Here is a 25,322-nt window from a genome sequence, read left to right as displayed (position 1 = left end):
CCTGTTTTCATTGGGTTGTTTTGATTTTAATTAAGTCATAAAAGAGTCGTTTACATGTCCTAGATACAAATCTTTTGTCAGATATATATTGTGATTATTTTTCAAGTCTATGTTTGCCTTTTAATTTTTCTAATAGTGCCTTCCAAAGGGCAAGCATTTTAAACTTTGATGAAGTCCTATTTATCAAATTTTTCTTTTATGACTAGTGTTTTTGTGTCCTGTCTAGGAAATCTCTGGCTACTCCAAGGTTTTGTTTTGTGCTTTCTTCTAGAAAAATTATAGTTTTAGCTTTGAAGCCTAGGACTCTGACCCATTTTAATTTTTATATACAGTAGAAGCTAAGAGTAGAGGATCAAATTTTTTCTATAGGAATACCCAGGTATTCCATTTGTTGAAAAGAATTTCCTTTTCCTTTTGAATTCCCTTGGAAGTTTTATTGAAATAAATTGATCATGTATGTGTGAACTTATTTCTGGAAATTATTCTGTTCTTTTAATCAAAAGGTCTATTTTTTTTTTAATTTTTTTTTTCAACGTTTATTTTATTTTTGGGACAGAGAGAGACAGAGCATGAACGGGGGAGGGGCAGAGAGAGAGGGAGACACAGAATCGGAAACAGGCTCCAGGCTCCGAGCCATCAGCCCAGAGCCCGACGCGGGGCTCGAACTCACGGACCGCGAGATCCTGACCTGGCTGAAGTCGGGCGCTTAACCGACTGTGCCACCCAGGTGCCCCTCAAAAGGTCTATTTTTATGCCAGTACCACACTGTCTTGATTACTGTTGCTTTATAGTAAGGCTTGAAATCTTGTACTGTAAGTCCTCCAACTTTGTTCTTCTTTTTCAAAAAGTATTTTGTCTATTCCAGGTCTTTTACATTTTTCGTATAAATGTATTATTTGTCAATTTCTACAAAATTCTAGGATTTTGACTGAGATTGCTGTAAATCACTTTAAGAAGAATCAACATCTAAACAATATTGAGTCTTACAATCCATCAACATGGTATATCTCTCCATTTGATTAGGCCCTTTAAATTTTCTCTCAGTAATGTTCTGTAGCTGTCACTATATAAGTCACACACATATTTTGTTAAATGTACTCATAAATGTTTCTTGGTTTTGATGGTCTTATAAATGGTATTTTTTATTTCTAGTTGTTCATTATTAATGTATAAAAATGCAATTGATTTTTGTACATTGACCTTGTATGCAGCAACCTTGCCTAATTCACCTATCATTTCCAGTAAAATTTTTTTATATATTCCTTAGAACCTTCTTTTTTCCCAGCTTTATTGACATATAATTGACATATAATATTGTGTAAGTTTACAATGTCATAATTTAATATACGTTTACATTGCAAAACAATTATCATAATAAGTTTAGTTAACATCCATCATCTCATACAAAAAAAAAAAAAAGAAAGAAAATGGTTTTTATCTTGTGAGAACTCCTAAGATCTACTCTTTTAACAACTTCCAAATACACCATACATCAGTGTTAACTATAGTCATCGTGTTGTATATTACAACCCCAGTACTTATTTATCTTGTAACTGGAAGTTGTACCTTTTGACCATCTTCATCCAATTCCCCTACCTCCCCACCCCTGCCTCTGGTGACCACAAATCTGATCTCTTTTTCTATAAGTTTGTTTCTGGGGGGGGTTTGATGTGTTTTTTTAATTCCACATAAAAATGAGATCATACAGTATTTGTCTTTCTCTGTCTGACTTATTTCACTTAGCATAATGCCCTCAAGATCCACCCATGTTGTCACACATGGCAGGATTTCCTTCTTTTTTGTGGTGAATAAGTTTCCATTGTACATTTATACCATAATTTTTTTTAATTTTTTAATGTTTATTTATTATTAAGAGAGAGACAGAGCATGAGCAGGGAGGAGCAGAGAAAGAGAGGGAGACACAGAATCTGAAACAGGCTCCAGGCTTCCAGCTGTCCACACAGAGCCTGACATGGGGACCAAACCCACGGACCCCAAGATCATGACCTGAGCCAAAGTTGGATGCTCAACCGACTGAGCCACCCAGGTGCCCCTATACCACTATTTCTTTATCCGTGTATCCTTCCACAGATATCTGGGTTGTTTCCATATCTTGGCTATTATACCTAATGCTACTATGAACACGAAGGTGCAGATATGTCTTTGATGTAGTGTTTCTGTTTCCTTCAGATATATTCCCAAACATGGAAATGCTGGATTCTATGGTAGTTCCTAATTTTTTGAGGAACTTCCATACTATTTTCCATAGTGGTTGTACAAGACTATACAAGGATGCAAATACTGTGACAGATGGTTCATTTGGGGCCACCAAAGTATCGGTTTGGGTTTTTATTTCCCCAAGTGTCCTGTAGTTGTATATTTGTCATCACCTCTAACTGTATTTTTTAAAGTAACCTTTAAAATCTTATTTACAATAGTACCCAACATATGTGATTGATAGGGCATAACCCCTACTTATTACTAAATCTGGATTGTATTTTTTTCTTTTTGCCTATTTTTACCATTTCTGTATGGTGCATTCATAATCATCCCCAAATAATAGTGACTGAAATAATATCTGGCTACTGTATCTTTCCAAACTATGTTATTCAAAAAGCACTCTGTAATTTGAAAGAAGTTGTAAGCATTCAACTGTAACCCAACTTCTACCTTTCTGAGCAGAACTTTTTTTCCTTAGGGAGAGAATTTCACCTCATATAACTTTAGGAATGCTTTCAGCTTTAAGAAGCAAACACCCAAGCAACAGAGATTTAGAGTCTGGACAATAAAGACCTTTAATTATCTTATACAGCAGTCTAGATACAGGTGGTACCAAGCTTGGTACCTGAATGACATCACCAAGTATTCAGGGTTTTTCTCTCTTTCCATACCATCATCTTCAACACGTTAGTTTCTCATCTTTAGATTTGTCCCCTCATGGTCATCAGATGATCCACACGCAACCCCACTTAAGGAAGGGAAAGGTGAAAGGTAGAGTCCCCTCTTGAAGCTTTGTCTCTTTATCTGGGAGGAAAATATTTCCTTCCTATAAATTGCCTTCCCTCCATTTTTGTCAGACGCCAGACTATCCTCACATTTCACTTAATCTGCAATTACAATATTATCTAGCAATAAAAGTCGAACATCACTGGGCAGGAAAAATCTACGCCAAGCACAGCCAAGACTGTCTCGAAGCTATTTTTTAACTCTACAAATCAGAGGTGAATCGCGGATTTACGAGACGGAGGAAAAGAGCCCAAGCCCCAAGATTTGCAGTCACTACCAGACCGCCTCTCCCGGGGCTCTTAATTTAAATCTTTCAAAGCCCTGAAAACACTGCACGATCTTATTAAAAGGACCCTTAGCGTCTTCGTACCCACTTCAAATATGGCCGCCAGGTTTCAGTCCCGTTTACCACCTGATCGTGGCAATAGCTCTGGCTTCAAGCCCATTTCCAAAAGGGCCTCTTCCCGCGAGGCTAAAGTTCTGAGTGCGCAGGCGCGAGCGCAAGGCTTCTTCCCGGCAAAATGGCGATGGGATTGATGTGCGGACGCCGGGAGCTTCTTCGCCTGTTACGGCCACAGCGTCAGGTAAGGATGCCCCAGGGCTGAGCGCCCGAATGCTACCCTGTCCCTGTGGCCCGAGCCCGAGACAGCTTGTGCCAGGGACAGCATGACCTGCCCACCAGGACCTGTCTCTCTTGACCTCGGCTCGCCTGAGGACGCGGGAGGGTTACGGCCCCGGCCGTGCGGCCTCAGCGGCCGCGTATAGTTAACTATTCACGGGACCCGTTGTCACCCCTGCCACGGAAACCTTAGCCTCGACCTCTGTGCTCCCGGGTGGGTCTGTGGTAACTGAGAACCAGGACTCAACAAGTTGCATGCCTTCGGGCCAGCCATCTGCGCGCGGAGAGTAGCAGTGCCCTCACCTGTGGTGGCGGGCTGCCTGCTTCGTGGCAAATGAGCATGATGAACGACATCTGCTCCGATAAGAGGGCCCCATCCTCCTTTTACCCTCTCAGTTCCACAGCGTCGCAGGGCCCTCACATTGGCCCCGAAAACCGCTGACCGCGGGGCACCTCTTCCCAGCCGGCCGGTGCTGCGAGCGCCCGCACTATGTCCTCCTCGCGGCCCCTGGCCCACGGGGCCTCAGTACCTCTGTGATCTTGTTCTCAGAAGCCCAGGTAAGAGGCGATTAGTCCCTGCGACGTTAGGAGTAGGGTTTGTTGGTTGATTTGTTTCTGTTTTGTTTTAACTACATGGAGAGGGAATGTGGCAAAGAGTTCTTGGCCACACTCCACACAGCTCCCCAAAATGGTAGTATCTCTGCCTGGGATAGATTTTCAAGTCAGTGGGGAAATGACTGACAGTACAGCAGGAGAGATTTAAGTGCTATACAAGGCATTGTTTGCCATAATGGTGGCAAGCCACTGATGGTTTAGATGTGATTCCAGGTGTGCGTGTATATTAGAAAAGTTATAACTTGCAAATCAAGGACTTCATGGCTATTAATATTTCTGATGGTGAGACCAAGTAAATATTTTGGTCTTAAAAACTAAATTGTTTTAAGTAAAAATTTTGATAGTTTCAGTATCTGCAAAATCATGCCAGTGATGCTCAAATGACTGAAGTTTGGAAAACACTGATAGAAGAAATAACTTCCTAATAGGAAGAGAAGCCATGAAATCTTACTCTAAGTAACTTATCTTCCTGCCTAGAGGAGAAAGTAAAATGTCCTTTTTAAGCTTTGAATTCCATGTACACTGTAGACTAACCTGGGAGAATGAGAAATAGAAAGTCAATAGAACAACCTGATTTGATATTAGTTATTATTTTAGGGGACCTGTGATTTCTTATGTCCCCCCTACTGAGTATTACACATGGCTTCCTTTTGCACAGGTTCAGGCCCCTCCTGTCATTCCTGCAACTCCCCCACCCACAGCCATAACGGAGGTGGCTTCTGGAGAGACTGCAGATGTAATCCAAACTGCTGCAGAACAGAGCTTCGCTGAACTGGGGCTGGGGTCATACACCCCAGTGGGACTAATTCAGAACTTACTGGAATTTATGCATGTTAACCTGGGCCTACCTTGGTGGGGGGCCATTGCTGCATGTAAGGGGAATACATCCTGGTCAAGGGTAGAGGAAATGGGAACTTAGAAGTAGAACTTTAAAGATAGCAGTTCTGTACGTGGATGGGAGGGATTACAGCTGACCCTTGAATAACCTGGGGGTTAGGGGTGCCAGCCCCACTCAACAGTTGAAAATCCATGTATAACTTTTCACTTCTCAAAACTTAGCTGCTAAAAGCCAACTGTTAGAAGCCTTACTGATAACATAAACAACTAATACATATTTTGTGTGTTATATGTATTCTATATTATATTCTTACAATAAAGTAAGGTAGAGAAAATACATTTACAGTGCTATTAAAAAAAAAAAATCCCTGTATGAGGGGGCCCATGCGGTTCAAACCCCTGTTGTTCAAAGGTCAACTGTAGTTGCAGAAGTTTAGGGGTCAGAAAAGGAGATGACTCAGGTGAGAGAGATTCTTGATACTTAGATACACTCTACTTATCTTTCCCTAACAGGTATTATCAAATCACTAGATCATCTGAGATTCAAGAAATGTAGATATTTGAATGTGAGCATGGGGTTAGATTAAGGAGACCTTGTTAACAGTGATGAAGCTGCCCTGGTTTAGGTGAATAGAAGGTCAGGCCAGGCACTTAAAACCCCCCAAAGTGGAAGATGCCCACATTGTTCCTCCTGTAGGCGAAGACTATAAATTCTGTTTCTTCCTACACCGTGCGCCAGAGATCATCCTGTCTCTTGTGTCTTTTTACTGCCCTATTCTGAAAATATAAACATGTTCAAACATACCATGTATTTCTTGAGGAAAAAGTCCCTTCATCCTTTGTTCTTTCTCCTTTCATAGCTGTTATTTTAAAAGACTATCCTGCAGGGGCGCCTGGGTGGCGCAGTCGGTTAAGCGTCTGACTTCAGCCAGGTCACGATCTCACCGTCTGTGAGTTCGAGCCCCGCGTCGGGCTCTGGGCTGATGGCTCAGAGCCTGGAGCCTGTTTCTGATTCTGTGTCTCCCTCTCTCTCTGCCCCTCCCCCGTTCATGCTCTGTCTCTCTCTGTCCCAAAAATAAATAAACGTTGAAAAAAAAATTAAAAAAAAAAAAAAAAAAGACTATCCTGCATGCAGTGGACTTCTTTCCACTCTTTGACACTCAACAATCTGACTTATTAATAACACCTCATTTTAACTGTCTGTGACATCAGCTAAGCCCATATTTCTTTTCATATTCAGCCTTTCTGTGTTAGACTTTCTCCCCCAGTTTATTCTATTGGAGTGTAGTTGGTACACAATATTATGTTAGTTTCAGGTGTACAACATAGTGATTCAACATTTATACCTTATGAAGTGACCACAATGTCACCATATAAAGTTGTTTACAGTGTTATTAACTATATTCCCTGTGCTGTACATTGCATACCTATGTCTTCTTTATTTATAACTGGAAGTTTGTACCTTTGTTTTTTATTTATTTAAGCAATACTTGGCTCAGTCGGTATAGCATGCAGCTCTTGATCTCAGGGCTCAAACTCAACAACCCCGAGATCAAGAGTCGCATGCTCTACCAGCTGAGCCAACATAGCACCCCTGGAAGTTTGTACCATTTAATTAATTAATTTACTTATTTTGAGAGCAAGTGGGGGGCGGGAGGGGGGAACACAAGCAAGCTCCTCGCTGTCAGCACAGAGCCTATTGTGGGGCTCAAACTCAGAAGCCATGAGATCATGACCTGAGGCAAATGCAAGATGCTTAGGGGCACCTGGGTGTCTCAGTCGGTTAAGTATCTGACTTCGGTTCAGGTCATGATCTGCTGGTTCATGGGTTTGAACCCTGCATCAGGCTTTCTGCTATCGGTGAGGAGCCCGCTTTGGATCCTCTGTCCCCCTCTCTTTTGCTTGTCCCCAACTTGTGCTCTGTCTCTCTCAAAATAAATAAACTTAAAAAAAAAAAAAAAAGAGTTGGACACTTAACCGACTGAGCCACCCAGGTGCCCCAAGTTTGTGCCTTTTCATCTCCTATTCTACCCATCTCTGCCAACCCCCTCCCTTTTGACATCCAGATTGTTCTCTATATCTACGGGTCTGTTTGTTTTCTAGATTCCACATATAAGTGAAATTATACTGTATTTGTCTTTCTCCTTCTGCCTATACATAGCATAATATCCTGTAGGTCCATCCATGTCACAAATGGCAAGATCTCATTCTTTTTTATGGCTGCATAATATTCTGCTGTGTGTGTATACACTACACCTTTTTTAGCCATTCACCTATGAATGGACAGTTGCTTCCATATCTTGGCTGTTGTAAATAATGCTGCAATGAACTTAGGGGTGTATATATATTTTTGAAGTACTGTTTTCATTTTCTTTGGGTAAATCCCCAGCAGTGGGATGATTAGATCATATGGTATTTCTATTATTAGTTTTTTAAGGAACTGCCATGCTGTTTTCCACGGTGGCTGTACTATTTTACATTCTCACCAGCAGTGCACGATGAGTTTCTTTTCTCCACATCCTTATCAACACTTCTTTTTTATTCTAGCCATTCTGACAGATGTTGAGGTGATAACTCATTTTGGCTCTGATTTGCATTTCCCTGATGATTAGTGATGTTTAGCATGTTTTCTTTTTTTTTTATGTTTGTATATTTTATTTTTGAGAGGGGGGAGGGGCAGAGAGAGACTCCCAAGCAGGCTCTGCACTGTCAGCATAGAGCCCAATACAGGGCTCAAACTTATAAACCCATGAGATCATGACCTGAGCTGAAACCAAGTCAGCCACTTAATCAACTGAGCTACCTAGGCACCCCTCTGTCTCTTTTTTGTTGTTGTTTTTTTAATACTTATTTATTTTTGAGAGGGAGAGAGAAAAAGAGCAAGCAGGGGAAGGGCAGAGAGAGAGAGAGAGGGAGACAGAATCCCAAGCGGGCTCTGCGCTGTCAGGGTAGAGCCCAACAAGGGGCTCAAACTCACGAATCTTGATTTCATGACCTGAGCCGAAATCAAGAGTCAGATGCCTAACCCACTGAGCCACTCAGACACCCCTAGCACGTTTTCATTTGTCTGTTGGCCATCTGCATGTGTTTGTAGAAATGCCTATTCAGGGCCTCTACCCATTTTTTAATTGTACTGTTTTTTGGATATTGAGTTGTAGAAGTTCTTTATTTTGGATATTAACCCCTTATTGACTATATCATTTGCGAATATCTTCTCCCATTCAGTAGTTTACCTTTTTGGTTTGTTGATGGTTTCATTCACTGTGCAAAAACTTTTTGTTTTGGTGTAGTTTCAATAGTTTGTTTTGCTTTTATTTCTCTTGCCTGGGAAGACATACCCAGAAAAATACTGCTAAAGCTGATGTCCAAAAATTTACTGCCTATATTTTCTTCTAGGAATTTTATGGCTTCTGGTCTCATATTGAAGTCTTTAATCTAGTTTTGTTTATTTTTGTATATGGTGTCGGAGAGTGATTCCAGTTTCATTCTTTTGCATGTGGCTGTCCAATTTTAACAACACCGTTTATTAAAGAGGCTGTCTCTTCTCCATTGCCACCTTTGTCAAAGATTAATTGACCATGTAAATGTAGGTTTATTTCTGGATTCTATTGTATGCCCATTAGTTTATGTGTCTGTTTTTGTGCCAGTACCTACTGTTTTATAACTTTGTAATAGATCTTGAAATCTGGGATTGTGATACTTTCATTTTTGTTCTTATGATTGTTTTGGCTATTTAAGGTCTTATGTGGTTCCATACAAATTTTAGAATTCTTCTAGTGTGAAAAATGTAATTGGTATTTTATTTGATAGGGATTGCATTGCATCTGTAGATTGCTTTGGGTGTATGGACATTTTAGCAGTTTTCTTCCAATCCATGAGCATGGTGTATCTTTTTAGTTATTTGTGTTGTCTTCAGTTTCTTTCATCAGTCTTCTACAGTTTTCAGACAGGTCTTTCACTTGCTTAGTTAAATTTATCCCTAGATATTTTATTCTTTTTGGTGCAGTTGTAAATGGAGTTGTTTCTTAATTTCTCTTTCTGCTACTTCATAATTAGTCTGTAGAAATGCAAGACATTTTTGTATGTTAATTTTGTATCTTGCAGCTTTATTTTCATTTATTAATTTTCATATATTACTTGTAATCATTTTTTTTAGTGGAGTTCTAAGGTTTTTCTATGTATGTCATTTGAAAATAGTGACAGTTTTACTTCTTCCTTACTGATTTAGATGCCTTTTATTTCTTTTTTTTATCTGATTGCTGTGGCTAGAATGTCCAGTGCTGTGTTGAATACAGTTGGCAAGAGGGGACATACTTGGCATGTTCCTAATCTTAAAGCAAAAGTTCTTGGGGTGCCTGGGTGGCTCAGTTGGGGAAATATCTGACTCTTGATTTCGGCTCAGGTCATAATCTCACATTTTGTGAGTTTGAGCCCTGCGTTGACAGCACAGAGCCTGCTTGGGATGCTCTGTCTCCCTCTCCTGCCCCTCCCCTACTCACTGGCTGTCTTTCATAAATGAGTAAATAAACTTTTTTTTTTTTTAATGTATTCTTGAATGCGATTCGGTAATATTTTGTTGAGGTTTTTTTGCATCTGTGTTCATCACAGATAGCGGCCAGGTAGTGTTTTTTTTGTAGCGTCTTTGGTTTTGGTATCAGGGTAATACTGGCCTTATAGAATGAGTTTGGAACGCTTCCCTTCGTCTTCAGTTTTTTGAATAGTTTAAGAAGGATAGGTTAAGAAGGATAAGATTAGCTCTTCTTTAAATGTTTGGTAAAATTCACCTATGAAGTTCTCTGGTCTTGGACTTTTGTTTTTTGGGAGCTTGATTGCCAATTTCATTACTAGTAATCAGTCTGTTCAGATTTTCTATTTCTTCCTGATTCAGTATTGGAAGATTGTATGTTTCTAGGAATTTATTTCTTCCAGGTTGTCCCATATAATGTTGGCATGTAATTATTTATAGTAATGTTTTACAATCCTTTGTGTTTCTGTGCTATTATTCTCTTTTTTTTTTTTTTAATTTTTTTTAATTTACATCCAAATTAGTATATAGTGCAACAATGATTTCAGGAGTAGATTCCTTAATGACCCTTACCCATTTAGCCCATTCCCCTCCCTCAACCCCTTCAGTAGCCCCCTGTTTGTTCTTCATATTAAAGAGTCTCTTATGTTTTGTCCCCCTCCCTGTTTTTATATATTATTTTTGCTTCCCTTCCCTTATGTTCATCTGTTTTGTCTCTTAAAGTCCTCATATGAATGGAGTCATATATTTGTCTTTCTCTAATTTCACTCAGCATGATACCCTCTAGTTCCATCCACGTAGTTGCAAATGGCAAGATTTCATTCTTTTTCATTGCCAAGTAATACTCCAGTGTGTGTGTGTGTGTGTGTGTGTGTGTGTGTGTGTGTGTGTAGTATTATTCTCTTTCATTTCTGATTTTATTTATTTAGATCCTCTTTGTGATGAGTCCGGCTAAAGGTTTATTAATTTGGTTTATCTTTTCAAGGAACCAATTCTTGATTTCACTGATCTTTTTTTTTTTAATTTTTTTTTTAATGTTTTATTTATATTTGAGAAAGAAACAGAGCATGAGTGGGGAAGGGGCAGAGAGAGACGGAGACAGAATCTGAAGCAGGCTTCAGGCTCTGAGCTGTCAGCACACAGTCCAGTGTGGGGCTTGAACTCATGAACCACGAGATCATGACCTGAGCCGAAGTCAGACGCTTAATCGACTGAGCCACCCAGGCGCCCCTCACTGATCTTTTCTATCATTTTTATTCAGTCTCCATTTCATTTATTTCTGCTCTGATCTTTATTATTTCCTTCCTTCTACTAATTTTGGTCTCTTTTTTTCTGGTTCACTTAGGTGTAAGGTTAGATCATATGAAATTTTTCTTTTTTCTTGTATCGCTGTAAGTTTCCCTCTTAGAACTACTTTTGCTTCTAAAGATATTTGTTCCAAAGATTTTGAACCATTATGTTTTCATTTTCACTAATCTCAAGGTATTTTTCATATCGTCTTTGATTTCATTTGTTGTTCAGTAGCATGTTTTAGCCCCCACGTGTTTGTGGGGGTTTTGGGGTTTAGTTTCATACTCTTGTGGTCAGAAAAGATGATCTCAATCTTCTTAAAGTTCTTCACACAGAGGGTGTCCCAGCAGGACAGCTGAAGCTAAAGTGGATTTAGGCTGGGGGAGGGAAGTTCTTGGGGAGTTCCACACAGGGAGCACCCTGGCAGGATGGGTGGAGGCAAAGCAAGCATGTGCTGGGAGGTCCCAGAGCACTCTGCACCAGGGATGCCCTAGGAAGTCCTCTGAAGCTGAAGTGTTGCAGGTCTGGGATGTTTCAGGCTACTTTGTGCCTATGGCACCTTGGCCAGACAACTGGAAGTATAGTAAGCACTAACTACCATGTGCCACACAAGGGCTGCTTTGGTGGGATGGCTTGGACTGTTACGGGCTAAGATCCTGGGGCTCACTGAAGAGGTAGGCTGGCTAGGGTACTCAGACTTGGCTCCTGTCCATGCGATCAAGGTGGAAAGGGAACATAAATTGTGGCACTCGCAAGCCCCACTGACCTGAAGAGAGTTCCAGCAGCTGCCCTGTCATTTGGCGGAGTTCTACAACTGGAACCTTTTTAAACCACAGCTTTTATTTTTTCTGTAACCTAGATTATCCAGGGTTGGTATGGGTTAGTGTCCTGGGGCTCGTGCGGCAGCAGGCCAGCTATGGCACCTAGACCCTGCCTCCCATCAGTGCTATCAAGGTGGAAGGACAATGTAAACTCTGACATTCTCCAGCCCCTCAGTGCTAGAGAGAGTTCCAGCATCTCTCCACTGTTTGGCAGGGTTCTAAAGCCAGTTGCTTTGTAATTTAGTTGCTGATTGATTAATCGATTGTAATTTACCCCCAGTGTAGGGCTCAAACTCACCACCCTGAGATCAAGAGTCTCATGCTCTACTGACTGAGCCAGCCAGTTGCTCTTTCATACTGCTGCTTTTTTTGTGTGCCCAGGGTAGAAGAAACTGCTTGTGATCCCTCAATGCAGTCCCTCCCCACTGCGGTTCACAGTGCTGGGGCGTGGAGGTTCCCTTCGTTAGTGTGTGTCCATCTCTCTTGCCTTTCTCTATGTGATCTATCTTCCGTTGTGCAGAAGCTGTTCAGTCAGCCCTCAGTTCTTCAGGAGGAATTGCTTTGTAAATAGGTGTAGATTTGGTGTGTCCATGTAGGAGGTGAGTTCAGTGTCTTCCTACATTGCCACCTTAGACAGGAAGCCCGGTAGTATGGACATTTTAATAGTATTAATTCAGTCCATAAACACAGTATATCTTTCCATTATTTGTATTGCCTTCAGTTTCTATAATCAGTGTCTTATAGTTTTCAGAGTACAAGTGTTTCACCTCCTTGGTTAAATTTGTTCCTCAGTATTAATTTTGTATCCTGCAGATTTACTGAATTCATTTATTCTGATCATTTTTGGATAAAGTCTTTAGGGTTTTCTGTATATAGTAATGTGTCATCTGCAAATACTAATGGTTTTGCTTCTTTTCCAGTTTGGATGGCTTTTATTTCTTTTTCTCATCTATTGCTGTGGTAGGACTTCCAGTACAGGTATAACTTACTCTATTGCACTTTGTGGATAATGCATTTTTTACATATTGAAGGTTTGTGGCAACCCTGCATCTTGCAAGTCTTATCAGTGCCATTTTTACAACAGCATTTGCTCATTTCCTGTCTCTGTGTCACATTTTGGTAATTCTCACAATACTTAAAACTTTTTTATTATATTTGTTACAGTGTTTTGTGATGTTACCATTGTAATTTTTTTTTTTAATTTTTTTTTTAACGTTTATTTATTTTTGAGACAGACAGAGACAGAGCATGAACGGGGGAGGGGCAGAGAGAGGGGGAGACACAGAATCGGAAGCAGGCTCCAGGCTCTGAGCCATCAGCCCAGAGCCTGACACAGGGCTCAAACTCACGGACCGCGAGATCGTGACCTGAGCTGAAGTCGGACGCTTAACCGACTGAGCCACCCAGGCACCCCACCATTGTAATTGTTTTGGAGTGTCACAAACTGTACCCATATATGACAGAGAATGTAATCAATAAATGTGTGTGTTCTGACTATTCTACCAACCAGCCATTCCCCCATCTCTCTCCCTTTCTTCAGGCCTTCCCAGGGCACAACAATATTGAAATTAGGCCTGAAATTAGGGTTAATAACCCTACCGTGACCTCTCATTGTTCAAGTGAAAGGAATAGTCACATGTCTCACCATAAAAGCTAGAAATTATTAAATTTAGTGAGGAAGGCAAAAGTCATCACACTAACCAACAGATTCTCAACATGGATGAGAAGCCTTATATTGGAAGAAGATGTCATCTAGGACTTTCACAGCTAGAGGGAAGTCAATGTCTATCTTCAAAGGACAGGCAGACTCTTGTTAGGAACTAATACAACTGATGGCTTTAAGTTGAGCTGTCCTTGTTAGTATAGCGGTGAGTATCCCCACCTGTCATGTAGGAGACCTGGTTCGATTTCCCAACTGGGAGGCAAGACACCCTTTGGTGGCTGGGTGGCTCAGTCAGTTAGGCTTCCGACTTGGGCTCAGGTGATGATCTCATGGTTTGAGCCCTGCATCAGCTCTGTGCTGACAGCTTGGAGGCTGGAGCCTGCTTCAGATTCTGTGTCCTCCCTCTCTCTCTGCCCCTCCCCCACTCACACTCTTTTCTCTTTTTATTTTCATTATGTATATTTTTAAATATTTTATTTATTTTTGAGAGAGAGAGAGTCCAAGCTGGGGAGGAGCAGAGACAGAGACACAGAATCCGAAGCAGGCTCCAAGCTCTGAGCTGTCGGCACAGAGCCTGACGCATGGCTGGAACTCACAGACCATGAGATCATGACCTGAGCCCAAGTCGGATGCTAAACCGACTGAGCCACCCAGGCGCCCCTCTCTCTTTTTCAAAAATAAACATTTAAAAAATTGTTTTAATCCTTTTAAGTTGAAGCCAGTGCTCATTTCCCATTTTGAAAATTGCAAGGCCCTGAAGAATTATGCTAAATCTACCCTGCCTGTGCTCTATAAATAGAACAACAAAGCCTGGGTGACAGCACATCAGTTTACAACATGGACTGAATATTTTAAGCCTACCATTGAGACCTAGTCCTTAGGAAAAAAAGATTCGTTTCAAAATATTGCTCATTGACAATGGACTTGGTCACCGAAGAGCTCTGATGGAGGTATACAAGACTGATGTTATCATGCCTGCTAATGCAACGTCCATTCTGCAGCCCATGGATTAAGGAGTAATTTTAAGTCATAATTTTTTTTTTTCAACGTTTATTTATTTTTGGGACAGAGAGAGACAGAGCATGAACAGGGGAGGGGCAGAGAGAGAGGGAGACACAGAATCGGAAACAGGCTCCAGGCTCTGAGCCATCAGCCCAGAGCCCGACGCGGGGCTTGAACTCACGGACCGCGAGATCGTGACCTGGCTGAAGTCGGACGCTTAACCGACTGCGCCACCCAGGCGCCCCTAAGTCATAATTTTTAAGAAATACATTTTGTAAAGCTAAAGCTGCCATAGATTGTGGTTCCTCTGATCTGGGCAAAGTAAATTGATAACCTTTTGGAAAGGATTCACCATCCTAGATGCCATAAAAAACATTCACGATTCATGAGAAAAGGTCAAAATACCAACATTAATAAGAGTATGATATAAGTTCCAATTCCAGTCCTCATGGATGACTTTGAGGGGGTCAAGACTTCAATGGAGGAAGTAACTGCAGATAAGATAGAAATAGCAAGAAAACTAAAAGGGAGCCTCAAGATGTGACTGAATTGCTGCAGTCGCATGATAAAACTTGAATAGATAAGGAGTTGCTTCTTATGAAGAGCAAAGAAAGTGGTTTCTTGAGATGGATTTATTCCTGGTGCAGATACTATGAAGACTGTTAAATGATAAAGGATTTGGAATATTACACAGACTTAGGTGATAAAGCAGTAGCAGGGATTGACTCCAATTTTGAAAGTTCTAATGTGGATAAAATGCTATCAAACAGCATTGCATTCTACAGAGAAATTCATAAAAGGAAGAGTCAATTGGTGCAGCAGACCTCACTGCCGTCTTTTTTAAGAAATTGCCACGGCCACCTCCAGCTTTCAGCAACCACCTGGTCAGCAGCCATCCATCAGTATCAAGGCAAGACCCTCCAGGAGCCAAAAGATAACTTGCTGAAAGCTCAGATGATAGCATTTTTTAGCAATAAAGTACCTTTTTTTTTTTTTAATGTTTATGTATTTTTAAGAGCAAGAGAGTGCAAGTGGGAGAGGGGCAGAGAGAAGTAGGGGAAAGAGGATCCAAAGTGGGCTCTGCACTGAAAGCAGTGAGCCCGACATGGGGCTCAAACCCACAAACCATGAGCTCATGACCCGAACTGAAGTTGGATGCTTAACCAACTAAGCCACTCAGGTGCCCCAATAAAGTACTTTTAAGGTATGTATATTATTTTTTTAGACATAATACTATTGCACTTAATAAACTACAGCATAGTATAAACATAACTTTTATATGCACTGAGAAACGAGTAAATGCATTTGACTCTCTTTATTGTGATAACCACTTTACTGGTAGTCTAGAACCAAAACTGCAACATCTCCAAGGTGCATCTCATATTGTTAAAAGCAAAGAGAATGGGCATCCTTGTCTTGTTCCTGATCTTAGAGGAAAAGCTTTCAGTTTTTCACTATTCAGTATGTTAGCTGAGGATTTGTCATAGATGACCTTTATCATGTTGAGGTATATTCCCTCTATACCTACTTTTTTGAGACTTTTTTAAAACATTTAAAAAAAATTTTTTTAATGTTTATTTGTTTTTGAGACAGCATGAGTGAAAGAGGGGTGGAGAGAGAGAGAGGGAGACAGAATCTGAAGCAGGCTCCAGGCTCTGAGCTGTTAGCACAGAGCCTGACATAAGGCTCAAACTCATGAGCCATGAGATCATGACCTGAGCCAAACAAAGTCGGATGCTTAACCAGCTGAGCAACCCAGGTGCCCCAAGAGTTTTTAATCATAAATGGATTTTGAAATTATCATCAAATGCCTATTCTGTATCTTTTGAGATGATTTTTATTCTTTTTGTTAATGTGTGTCAACATCGATGGGTTTGCATATATTTAACCATCCTTGCATTCCTGGAATAAATCTCACTTGATCATAGTGTGTGATCCTTTTAATGTATTGTTGCATTTGGTTTGCTAATATTTTGTTGAGGATTTTTACATATATGTTCATCGGGGATATTGACCTGCAGTTTTCTTTTTTTTTGTGATGTCTTTGGTATCAGGGTAATACTGGCCTTATAGAATGAGTTTGAAAGCTTTTTTTCTTCCTCTTCAGTTTTTTGGAATAGTTTGAGAAAGATCGGTATAAACTCTTCTTTAATGTTTGGTAGAATATACCTGTGAAGCTGTCTGATCTGCGGACTTTTGTTTGTTGGTAATTTGATTCACAATTCAATTTCATTACTAGTAATCAGTCTGTCCAGAGTTTCTATTTCTTCTTGATTTAGTCTCAGAAGATTGTATGTTTCTTCTGGGTTGTCCCATTTGTTGGCATATATTTTTTATAATAGTGTCTTATAATCCTTTGTGTTTCTGTGGTATGGATTGTTCTGTTTCATTTCTGATTTTATTTGGGCCCTCTCTTTTTTTTTCCTTGATGAGTCTGGCTAAAGTTTATCAATTTTGTTTTATCTTTTTTTTTTCTTTTTTTAATGTGTATTTATTTTTAAGAGAGAGGGAGAGTGAGTGCAAGCGAGGGAGGGGCAGAGGGGGAGACACAGAATCTGAATCAGGCTCCAGGCTCAGCTGTCAGCACAGAGACTGGAGTGGGGCTCGAACTCACAAATCACGAGATCATGACCTGAGCCAAAGTTGGGCGTTTAACCATCTGAGCCACCCAGACGCCCCAATTTTGTTTCTCTTTTTAAAAGACCACCTCTTGGGGCACCTGGTTGGCTCAATCGGTTGAGCATCTGATGTCAGCTCAGGTCATGATGCGCGGTTTGTGAGTTCTAGCCCTGCATCGGGCTCTGTGCTGACAGCTCAGCCTGGAGCCTGCTTTGGATCCTGTGTCCCCCTCTCTCTCTGCCCTCCCCCGCTCATGCTTTGTCTCTCAAAAATAAAAATAAAATATTAAAAAAAAAAAAAAGACCATCCCTTAGATTTGTTGATCTTCTGTATTGCTTTTTTAATCTATCTCATTTGTTTCTGCTGTAATCTTTATTATTTCCTTCCCTCTACTAATTCTGAGCTTTGTTCTTTTTTTTTTTTTTTTTAATGTTTATTTATTTTTGAGAGATAAAGACACAGAGCATGAGCAGGAGAGGGACAGAGAGAGATGGGAAACACAGAATCCAAAACAGGCTCCAGGCTCTGAGCTGTCAACACAGAGCCCGACACGGGGCTTGAACTCACAAACCGCAAGACCATGACCTGAGCTGAAGTCAGACACTTAACCAATTGAGCTATGCAGGAGCCCATGGGCTTTGTTCTTTTTCTAGTTCATTTAGCTGTAAGGTTAGATTGTTTTAGATTTTTCTTGTTTCCTAAGGTAAGTCTTTACTATCTAAGCTGCCCTTTTTCAACTGCTTTTGCTGCATCTTATAGATTTTGGACTATTGTGTTTCCATCTTCATTTATCTCAAGGTCCTCCTTGACCCACTGGTTGTTTAGTAGCATGTAGTTTAGCCTCCACATGTTTGGCTTTTCCATTTTTCCTCTTGTAATTGATTTTTAGTGTCATACAATTGTTGTTAGAAAAGATGCTTGATATGATTTTAGTTTTCAGTTCATTAAGACTTGGTTTGTGGCTTAACATATATCCTGGAGGATGTCCCATGTGCAGTTGAAAAGAATGTGTGTTCTGCTGTCTGGGGACTGTTGTGTTGTTGTTTTAATATTGTTTTAAGGTTTATTATTTATTTTTAGTAATCTCTACACCCAACATGAGGTTCAACCTCAAGATCAAGAGTTAATGCTCTTTTTTTTTTTTGCCATTCTTTTTTTTTTTTCTTAAATTTTATTTATTTTCTTAATTTACACCCAAGTTAGTTAGCATATAGTGCAACAGTGATTTCAGGAGTAGATTCCATAATGCCCCTTACCCATTTAGCCCATCCACCCTCCCATAACCCCTCCAGTAACCCTGTCTGTTCTCCATGTTTAAGAGTCTCATGTTTTTGTCCCCCCCCATTTTTATATTATTTTTGCTTCCTTTCCCTTATGTTCATCTGTTTTGTATCTTAAAGTCCTCATGAGTGAAGTCATATATTTGTCTTTCTCTAATTTCGCTTAGCACAATACCCTCTCGTTCCATCCACATAGTTGCAAATGGCAAGATTTCATTCTTTTTGATTGCCAAGTAATACTCCATTGTATGTGTATATGTGTGTGTGTGCGTGTGCGTGCGCGCACGCACGCACACACACACACAACCACATCTTCTTTATCCATTCCTCCATCAGTGGACATTTGCGCCCTTTCCATACCTTGGCTATTGTTGATAGTGCTGCTATAAACATTGGGATGCATGTGCCCCTTCGAAACAACACACCTGTATCCCTTGGATAAATACCTAGTAGTGCAATTGCTGGGTCGTAGGGTAGTTCTATTTTTAATTTTTTGTGGAACCTCCATACTGTTTTTCAGAGTGGCTGCACCAGCTTGCATTCCCAAGGAGTCGCATGCTTTTCTGATTGAGCCAGCCAGGTACCCCTGTATTCTGCTGTTTGGGAATGGAATGCTTTGTATATATCTATTAAGTCTCTGGTCTTATGTGTTGTTTAAAGCAACTGTTTCCTTATGGATTTTCTGTCTGGACAGTCTATCCATTGATGTAAAAGGGATGTTAAAGTCCCCTACCTTTATTGTATAAGTGTCAATTTCTTCCTTTTTGTCTGTTAACATTTCCGTTACATATTTAGCTGCCCCTGTGTTGGGTGCATAAATATTTCCAAGTGTTATATTCTCTTTGGATTGATCCTTTTATCATTATGTAATGCCCTTTTTTGTCACTCGGTTTTGTCTGATACAAGTATTGCTACCCCAATTTTCTTTTCATTTCCATGGAATATGTTTTTCCGTCACTTTCAGTCTGTCTCCTTAGGAATCACATGTGAGTCTCTTACAGGCAGCATATAGACGAGTCTTGTTTTTTTAATCCATTCAGCCACCTGTGTCTTGATTGGAACATGTAGTTCATTTACCCTCAAGGTAATTACTGAAAGATATACTTTTTATCATTTTTTTAAGTAATCTCTACACCCAATGTGGGGCTCAAATTCACAGCCCCCTAAAAATCAGGAGTCACTTGCTCTACCAACTGAGCCTGCCAGGTGCCCTTACTTCTTACCATTTTTTTGATTTCTGCTTGTTTTTGTAGTTCTTCTCTGTTCCTATCTTTCTCTTCCCTTGTAATTTGGTGACTTTCCTTAGTGTCATGTTTGTATACCTTTCTCTTTATTTTTGTGTGTATATTATAGGTATTTGCTGTGTGGTTATCATGAGGTTCATATGTAACATTGTATGTATATAACAGTCTATTTTAAGTTGATGGTTGCTTTAAGTTCAAGTGCATTCTAAAAGCACTACATTTTTAGTCCCCCTTCTCACATTTTGTAGGTTTTGGTTTTTGTGTTTGGGTTTTTTGGAGTTTATTTTGATGTCTGTTTTGTTTTGTTTTGAAGCTTTAAAAGCTTTTATTCAGAAAGCCTATGAAATAATTATATGATACTTTGGGTAGGTGGTACAAAAAATGACTTGAAAATTCCTACATTGTTTTTGACATATCTTAGAATTTAATATTTTGTGTATCTCTTGACTAATTATTGTAGGTCTAGGTGATTTTATTACTTTTGTCTTTTAACCTTCATACTAAAGTCTGTAGTCAGTTATCTGCTCCCTTTATTATATGTTTACCTTTGCCAGTGAGATTTTTTTTCATAATTTTCTTATTTCTAATTATAGCCTTTTCTGTTTTGAGAATTCTGTTTAGTATTTCTTATAAGGCTAGTTGGTGTTGATGAATTCTTTAGCTTTTGCTTCTCTGGGAAACTCCTTATCTCTCCCTCAATCTGAATGATAACTCTGCTGGGTAGGCTATTCTCAGTTGTAAGTTTTTCCTTTTGGCACTTTGAATATATTGTGCTCCTTCTGGCTTGTAAAGTTTTTGCTGAAAAATCAACTAATAGTCTTATGGGGGCTCTTTTGTATGTAGTTGTTTTCCTCTTGCTGCTTTTAAGATTCTTTAACTATTGGAATTTTTATTAATTAGTCTTAGTGTGCATCTTTTTGGGTTCATCTTTTTTTGGGATTGTCTCTGCTTTCTGGAGTTGGATGTCTGTTTCCTTTAACAGGTTAGGGAATTTTTCACCCATTATCTCTTCAAATAGGTTTTCTGTTCCTTTCCCTCTTTCTTCTGAGATCCCTATGATGCCAATGTTAGTACAGTTGATATCCCTGAGGTTCCTTAAATCATCCTCAGTATTTTTCTTTTTTCTTTTTGCTGTTCCCATTGGGTGATTTCCACTATCTTCTAGATATCCGATTCATTCTTCTGCATCACCTAATCTGCTATTGATTCCCTCTAATGTACTTTTTATTTTAGTTATTGTATTCAGCTCTCATTGGCCCCTATTTTATAGTTTCTGTTGAAATTCTGTTCATCCATTTTTCTTTGGAGTTCAGTGAGTATGTTTATGACTTAGACCCTTGTATCTGGTAGATTGCTTATCTCTTCTTTGTTTAGTTCTTTTTCTGAGGTTTTGTCTTGTTCTTTTGTTTAGAACATACTTTTCTGGCTCTTCGTTTTGCCTAAACTCTCTGTGTTTATATTAGTTAGATCACTTCTGTCTCCTGGTTGTGAAGGAATGAGTTTTTGCAGAAGGTGTCCTGTGAGGTCCAGTAGTGCAAACTCCCCGGTCACCTGAGCCAGGTGCCCTAGAGGTTCCTTGTGTGAGTGGTGTGTACCCTTCTCCTGTGGCTGGGTCTCTGTTGGTGCAGACTCAATGGTTTGCAGAGCTGTCCCCTGACACAGCTGTCTACAAGGCTCAGCCACAGCTTCTTCAGGTGTGCTGGTAAGTAGAGCTGCCCCCCATCCTGTCTGAGAGGCCCAGCTACTACTACTGTTGGGTGGGCTGGTGTGAGGGTTTGGCCCCAGCATAGCTGGCTACCAAGCCCAGCTGTTGCAGGTGCTCTAGCAGGCAGGGCAGGGACCTTTTGGTGGGGGTGGCTCTGGTGCAGACTGAGGCCACCTGCTGGTTGGGAGGGGGAGGGCAGGGAGCCACTTAAGAGGGGCTCCTGGCCAGTGCATGAGTTGCGCTGAGCAAGCTGGTGCTAGCACAGTAGATGGAGAATGTCAGAAATGGTGCCCACCAGCAGAGAATGTTCCAACAGATCCCTGCCCTGCCAGCACATGCCCTAAAATTAGTCTGTGGATCTCTTCCATGTGTAGCCCATTTTTCTAACTGCTGCCTCTGCACTGAACCTTCAGCAAGTGAGATTGTGCTGTACCCTTTAAAAGCAGAGTCTGGGGATGCCTGGGTGGCTGAGTCAGTTAAGCAACCGACTTCAGCTCAGGTCATGATCTCACAGTCCGTGGGTTCGAGCCCTGCGTCAGGCTCTGTGCTGACAGCTCAGAGCCTGGAGCCTGCTTCGGATTCTGTGTCTCCCTCTCTCTCTGCCCCTCCCCTGCTTACGCTCGTCTCTGTCTCAAAAATAAATAAACATTAAGGAAAAAAATTTTTGTTAAATAAAAAATAAAAGCAGAGTCTGTTTCCTATTGCACTCCAGCTCTCCCAGACATAAGCCTTGCTGGTTATCAAAACCAGATGTTGTACGGGGCTTGTCTTCCCAGTGCAGGTCCCCCAGTCCTGGGAACCTAATATGGGGCTTGGACCCCTCATTTCACAGGGAGAGCCTTTATGGTTATGAAGTCCCTCCCACTTGTGGTTCCGGACTAGACCATGTCTCTGCCTCCTATCCAGCTCAGAATGGCTTTTTCTTTATATCCTTAGTTGTATAAGATCTGTTCTGCTCTCTGAAGTTCTTTCTCAGAGACAGTTATATATGTAGTTACAGATTTTGGTATATCCTTGAGAGAATGTAAGCTCACGATCTTTCCTCCTCCTCCATTTTGACCTCTTGGGACCAAGGTCCTGTATTAGACACTTGAGACCTTGAAATCTATCCCATGGCTTTTGCGATCATCTTTCCTGATTTTCTTCCAGTCTTTCTGACCACATTTTACCATTTCCATTGCCCTTGCCCAGTTCTCGGTCTCCTCCTTCAGGGCTAGTATTCTTGGTTTCATCCTTAGCTTCCCTTCTCTTCCACTCCACATCAGCCATCATAACGTTGATAAAGCCTAAGCCCATATCCCCCCCAGCTACCACTACCACCACCACCACCCTCTTTTTTCAGCCCAGACCCTCTTGCTTGTCTACAGATAAAGTATTTGTTGGAATTATCAAGAAATAGGAAATATAAGAAAAGAAATAGGAGCTAAAGCAGTAGGCCACCAAATTACTTCCTACCTTAGGGATTTCTAAGATAGTGGTTTTCAAACTTTATTCCTGGGAGCCCCAGAGTTCTATAATGGTGCCTCTGAGGAAAGAAAAAGCCAGAGCTTGAACAGTTCTGTAGCCAGACTACCCCCTCATCCAGAGCAGCTCAATTTTATCTGTTACGTGTATTGGGGCTACACCTAAGAGTTGGGGGTGGGGGGTTCCATTGATAATAGAAGAGTTTGGAAACCACTGATCTAGAGAAGTATCTTCTGTCACCTTCCTTTTGTTCAAGGAAATAAACAGTATTCCTGGCCATTTGCTTACAGAAGTTAATGCTAGACATTGTGATATCAAAGCAGAAGACTAAGCCTTGAAGGAACTAAGTCATCCCTGCCCTTTGTTTTGGGCTCCTCCAGCAAGAGTCGCAGTGTTGAAAAGACTGGAATAAGAAAGAGTCTTTCAGTGAGGACCTAAAGACCTTCAGCCTTCTAGCTGCAGAACTGCTTTAATTTCACTTCAGTCCTAGTGTATGTTTTCCAGGTACAGTCCTTGCCCGATGCCTGGTGTTTCCTCTCATCGTGAAGGGCCAACGAGAAGCAGCCAAGATCCACAACCACTTGCCAGAGATCCAGAAGTTTTCCACTCGAATCAGAGAGGCCAAGTTGGCAGGAGACCATGCTGAGTGTGAGTCAACTGCAGAATGCACGTAGGAGCAGACCACATTTGCACTTTGCTGACATTCTGCTGAGGGAAGGGAATGACCAAAATCGGGAGTTACTAGAGGTGGGCAAGTTGTAAAGATGTACCTGCTCCTTGGGCCTAATGTTTGCAGTGACTAGCAAGGGTCAGGTAGAAATTTCATGGGCCAGATAGTAAGGATAGTGACCTCCACTGATGTAACTGTTAGCCCAACCATTAATTTCCCCTTGTTCACAGTTTACAAGGCCTCCTCGGAAATGACATTTTACCAGAAAAAGCATGATATTAAACTCTTTAGACCTCTTATTCTACCTCTGACTCAGGTAAGCAAAAACATTTTCCTTCTGATTTTATCCCATACCAGTCAGATAGCCTCCTCTGTGTTTCCCATGCCTTAGACCCCGAAAAAGCAGTGGTGGTGATACAGTTTTCAGTAATGGAGTAATAGAATGTCTCCTTTGCTAAAGGGTCCTGACACTGTTTATCCTTTGTACTAGGCCCCAATCTTCATCTCCTTCTTCATTGCCTTGAGAGAAATGGCCAACCTTCCTGTGCCCAGCCTGCAGACAGGTGGCCTCCTATGGTTCCAGGATCTCACACTGTCTGACCCCACCTACATATTACCACTGGTAGTAACTGCTACAATGTGGGGTGTCCTTGAGGTAAGCCCAGGCTGGCCAAGTGCCAGGTCTGCAAAGTGGGGAGTAGGGGTAAAGTAGTTATGCAGAATGGTCATTCTTTGCCCCTTGGAGAAGTAGAATTGATGGGTTGAAATCTGTGCCAGATTCTTTAAAATTGATGTGCATTTGCTCCTTTTTTATTTTTTTTGGCAGTTAGGCGCTGAGACTGGCGTACAAAGTTCTGATCTTCAGTGGATGAGAAATATAATCAGAGTGATGCCCCTAGCAGTCTTGCCCATAACTATCCATTTCCCCACGGTAGGTAATGGCTTAGGAACTGGCTCCAAGCCCTTCCACCTAGCCTTGCCATCTCCCATCGAGCTAGTAACAGATGACAGTTTCTGAGTATTGTCTCTTTCTTTTCATCCAGGCTGTGTTCATGTATTGGCTCTCCTCCAATGTGTTTTCCCTGGGCCAGGTGTCTTGCCTCCGGATTCCAGCCGTACGGACTATACTTAAAATCCCCCAGCGTGTGGTGCATGACTCTGACAAATTACTTCCACAGGAAGGCTTCTTCAAAAGCTTCAAAAAGGGTAAGGGTGTGCCCTCAGTATAACAGGATTGGGGGAAAGTAGTCAAAAAATGGGTAGAGGCCCAACTGCCTTCCTCTTTACACAGGGTGGAAGAACGCTGAACTGGCTCATCAGCTACAAGAGCGCGAACGACGCATGCAGAATCACTTAGAGCTAGCAGCCAGGGGTAAATAGCCCTTTCAGGCTAAATTCTGTGATTTGTTTCTTCCTTTCCTTTGTTCATTGAGATTTGTTTTCTTTTGCCCTAGGTCCCTTACAACAGACCTTCACCCACAACCCTCTGCTACAGCCTGGAAAGAATCAGCCTCCCAGCACCCCAAGTAGCAGCAGTGCCAACCCAAAGTCAAAGCAGCCCTGGCGTGACACACTCAGCTGAATTCCATCTCTGCTCACACTGGTAGGAACTCTCTCTTCAAAGGCTCAGCCTCAGAACAAGATTTGACGCGGAGTCATTGCCCCAGGCCTTAGAAACTCTGAGGCGTTGTACAGATCTTCATTGTAAAAGTGGATTCCACTACAGACTCTTACCCCTAAGTGTAAAAGAGCCGAGTGATCTTGCCATCCACAGAATTAGTAAACCTCTGTACTCCATGCTGCTTTCTGACACTTATTAAACAGGGAAATGAACTGAAGGATAGATTGATTGGTAATTGCTCCTGCCCATGCTCTTAGGAAGTGCCTCAGTGTTGTCAACTGGCATTATGATCTTAAACTCCTACCTCATACATGGATTTTTCCATCCATTTATTTATCTTG

General features: G+C 41.1%; 1 protein-coding gene and 1 long non-coding RNA gene across 2 annotated transcripts; both read left to right on the top strand.

The window, feature by feature from the left end:
• Positions 1 to 3,448: 3,448 nt before the first annotated feature.
• OXA1L (OXA1L mitochondrial inner membrane insertase) lies at positions 3,449 to 25,196 on the top strand. The gene is made up of 10 exons (XM_025919281.2): positions 3,449 to 3,590; positions 4,022 to 4,183; positions 4,899 to 5,112; positions 23,195 to 23,338; positions 23,591 to 23,676; positions 23,851 to 24,015; positions 24,187 to 24,291; positions 24,404 to 24,566; positions 24,652 to 24,732; positions 24,815 to 25,196. Exons 1-10 carry the CDS (start codon positions 3,528 to 3,530, stop codon positions 24,940 to 24,942), a joined length of 1,311 nt encoding a protein of 436 aa, XP_025775066.2. The 5' UTR covers positions 3,449 to 3,527; the 3' UTR covers positions 24,943 to 25,196.
• LOC147580075 (uncharacterized) lies at positions 6,198 to 16,305 on the top strand. Its single transcript, XR_015252510.1, has 2 exons — positions 6,198 to 14,392; positions 14,617 to 16,305. It is a non-coding gene; the product is annotated as an uncharacterized LOC147580075 (long non-coding RNA).
• Positions 25,197 to 25,322: the final 126 nt, after the last annotated feature.

This window comes from Puma concolor, chromosome B3 (genome assembly GCF_028749965.1).
Source record: "Puma concolor isolate L17-30 chromosome B3, mPumCon1.1.hap2, whole genome shotgun sequence".
Classification (NCBI taxonomy): Eukaryota; Metazoa; Chordata; class Mammalia; order Carnivora; family Felidae; genus Puma; species Puma concolor.
Note: the sequence above shows the minus strand (reverse complement) of the source record. Positions and strands in the feature narration are given on the sequence as shown.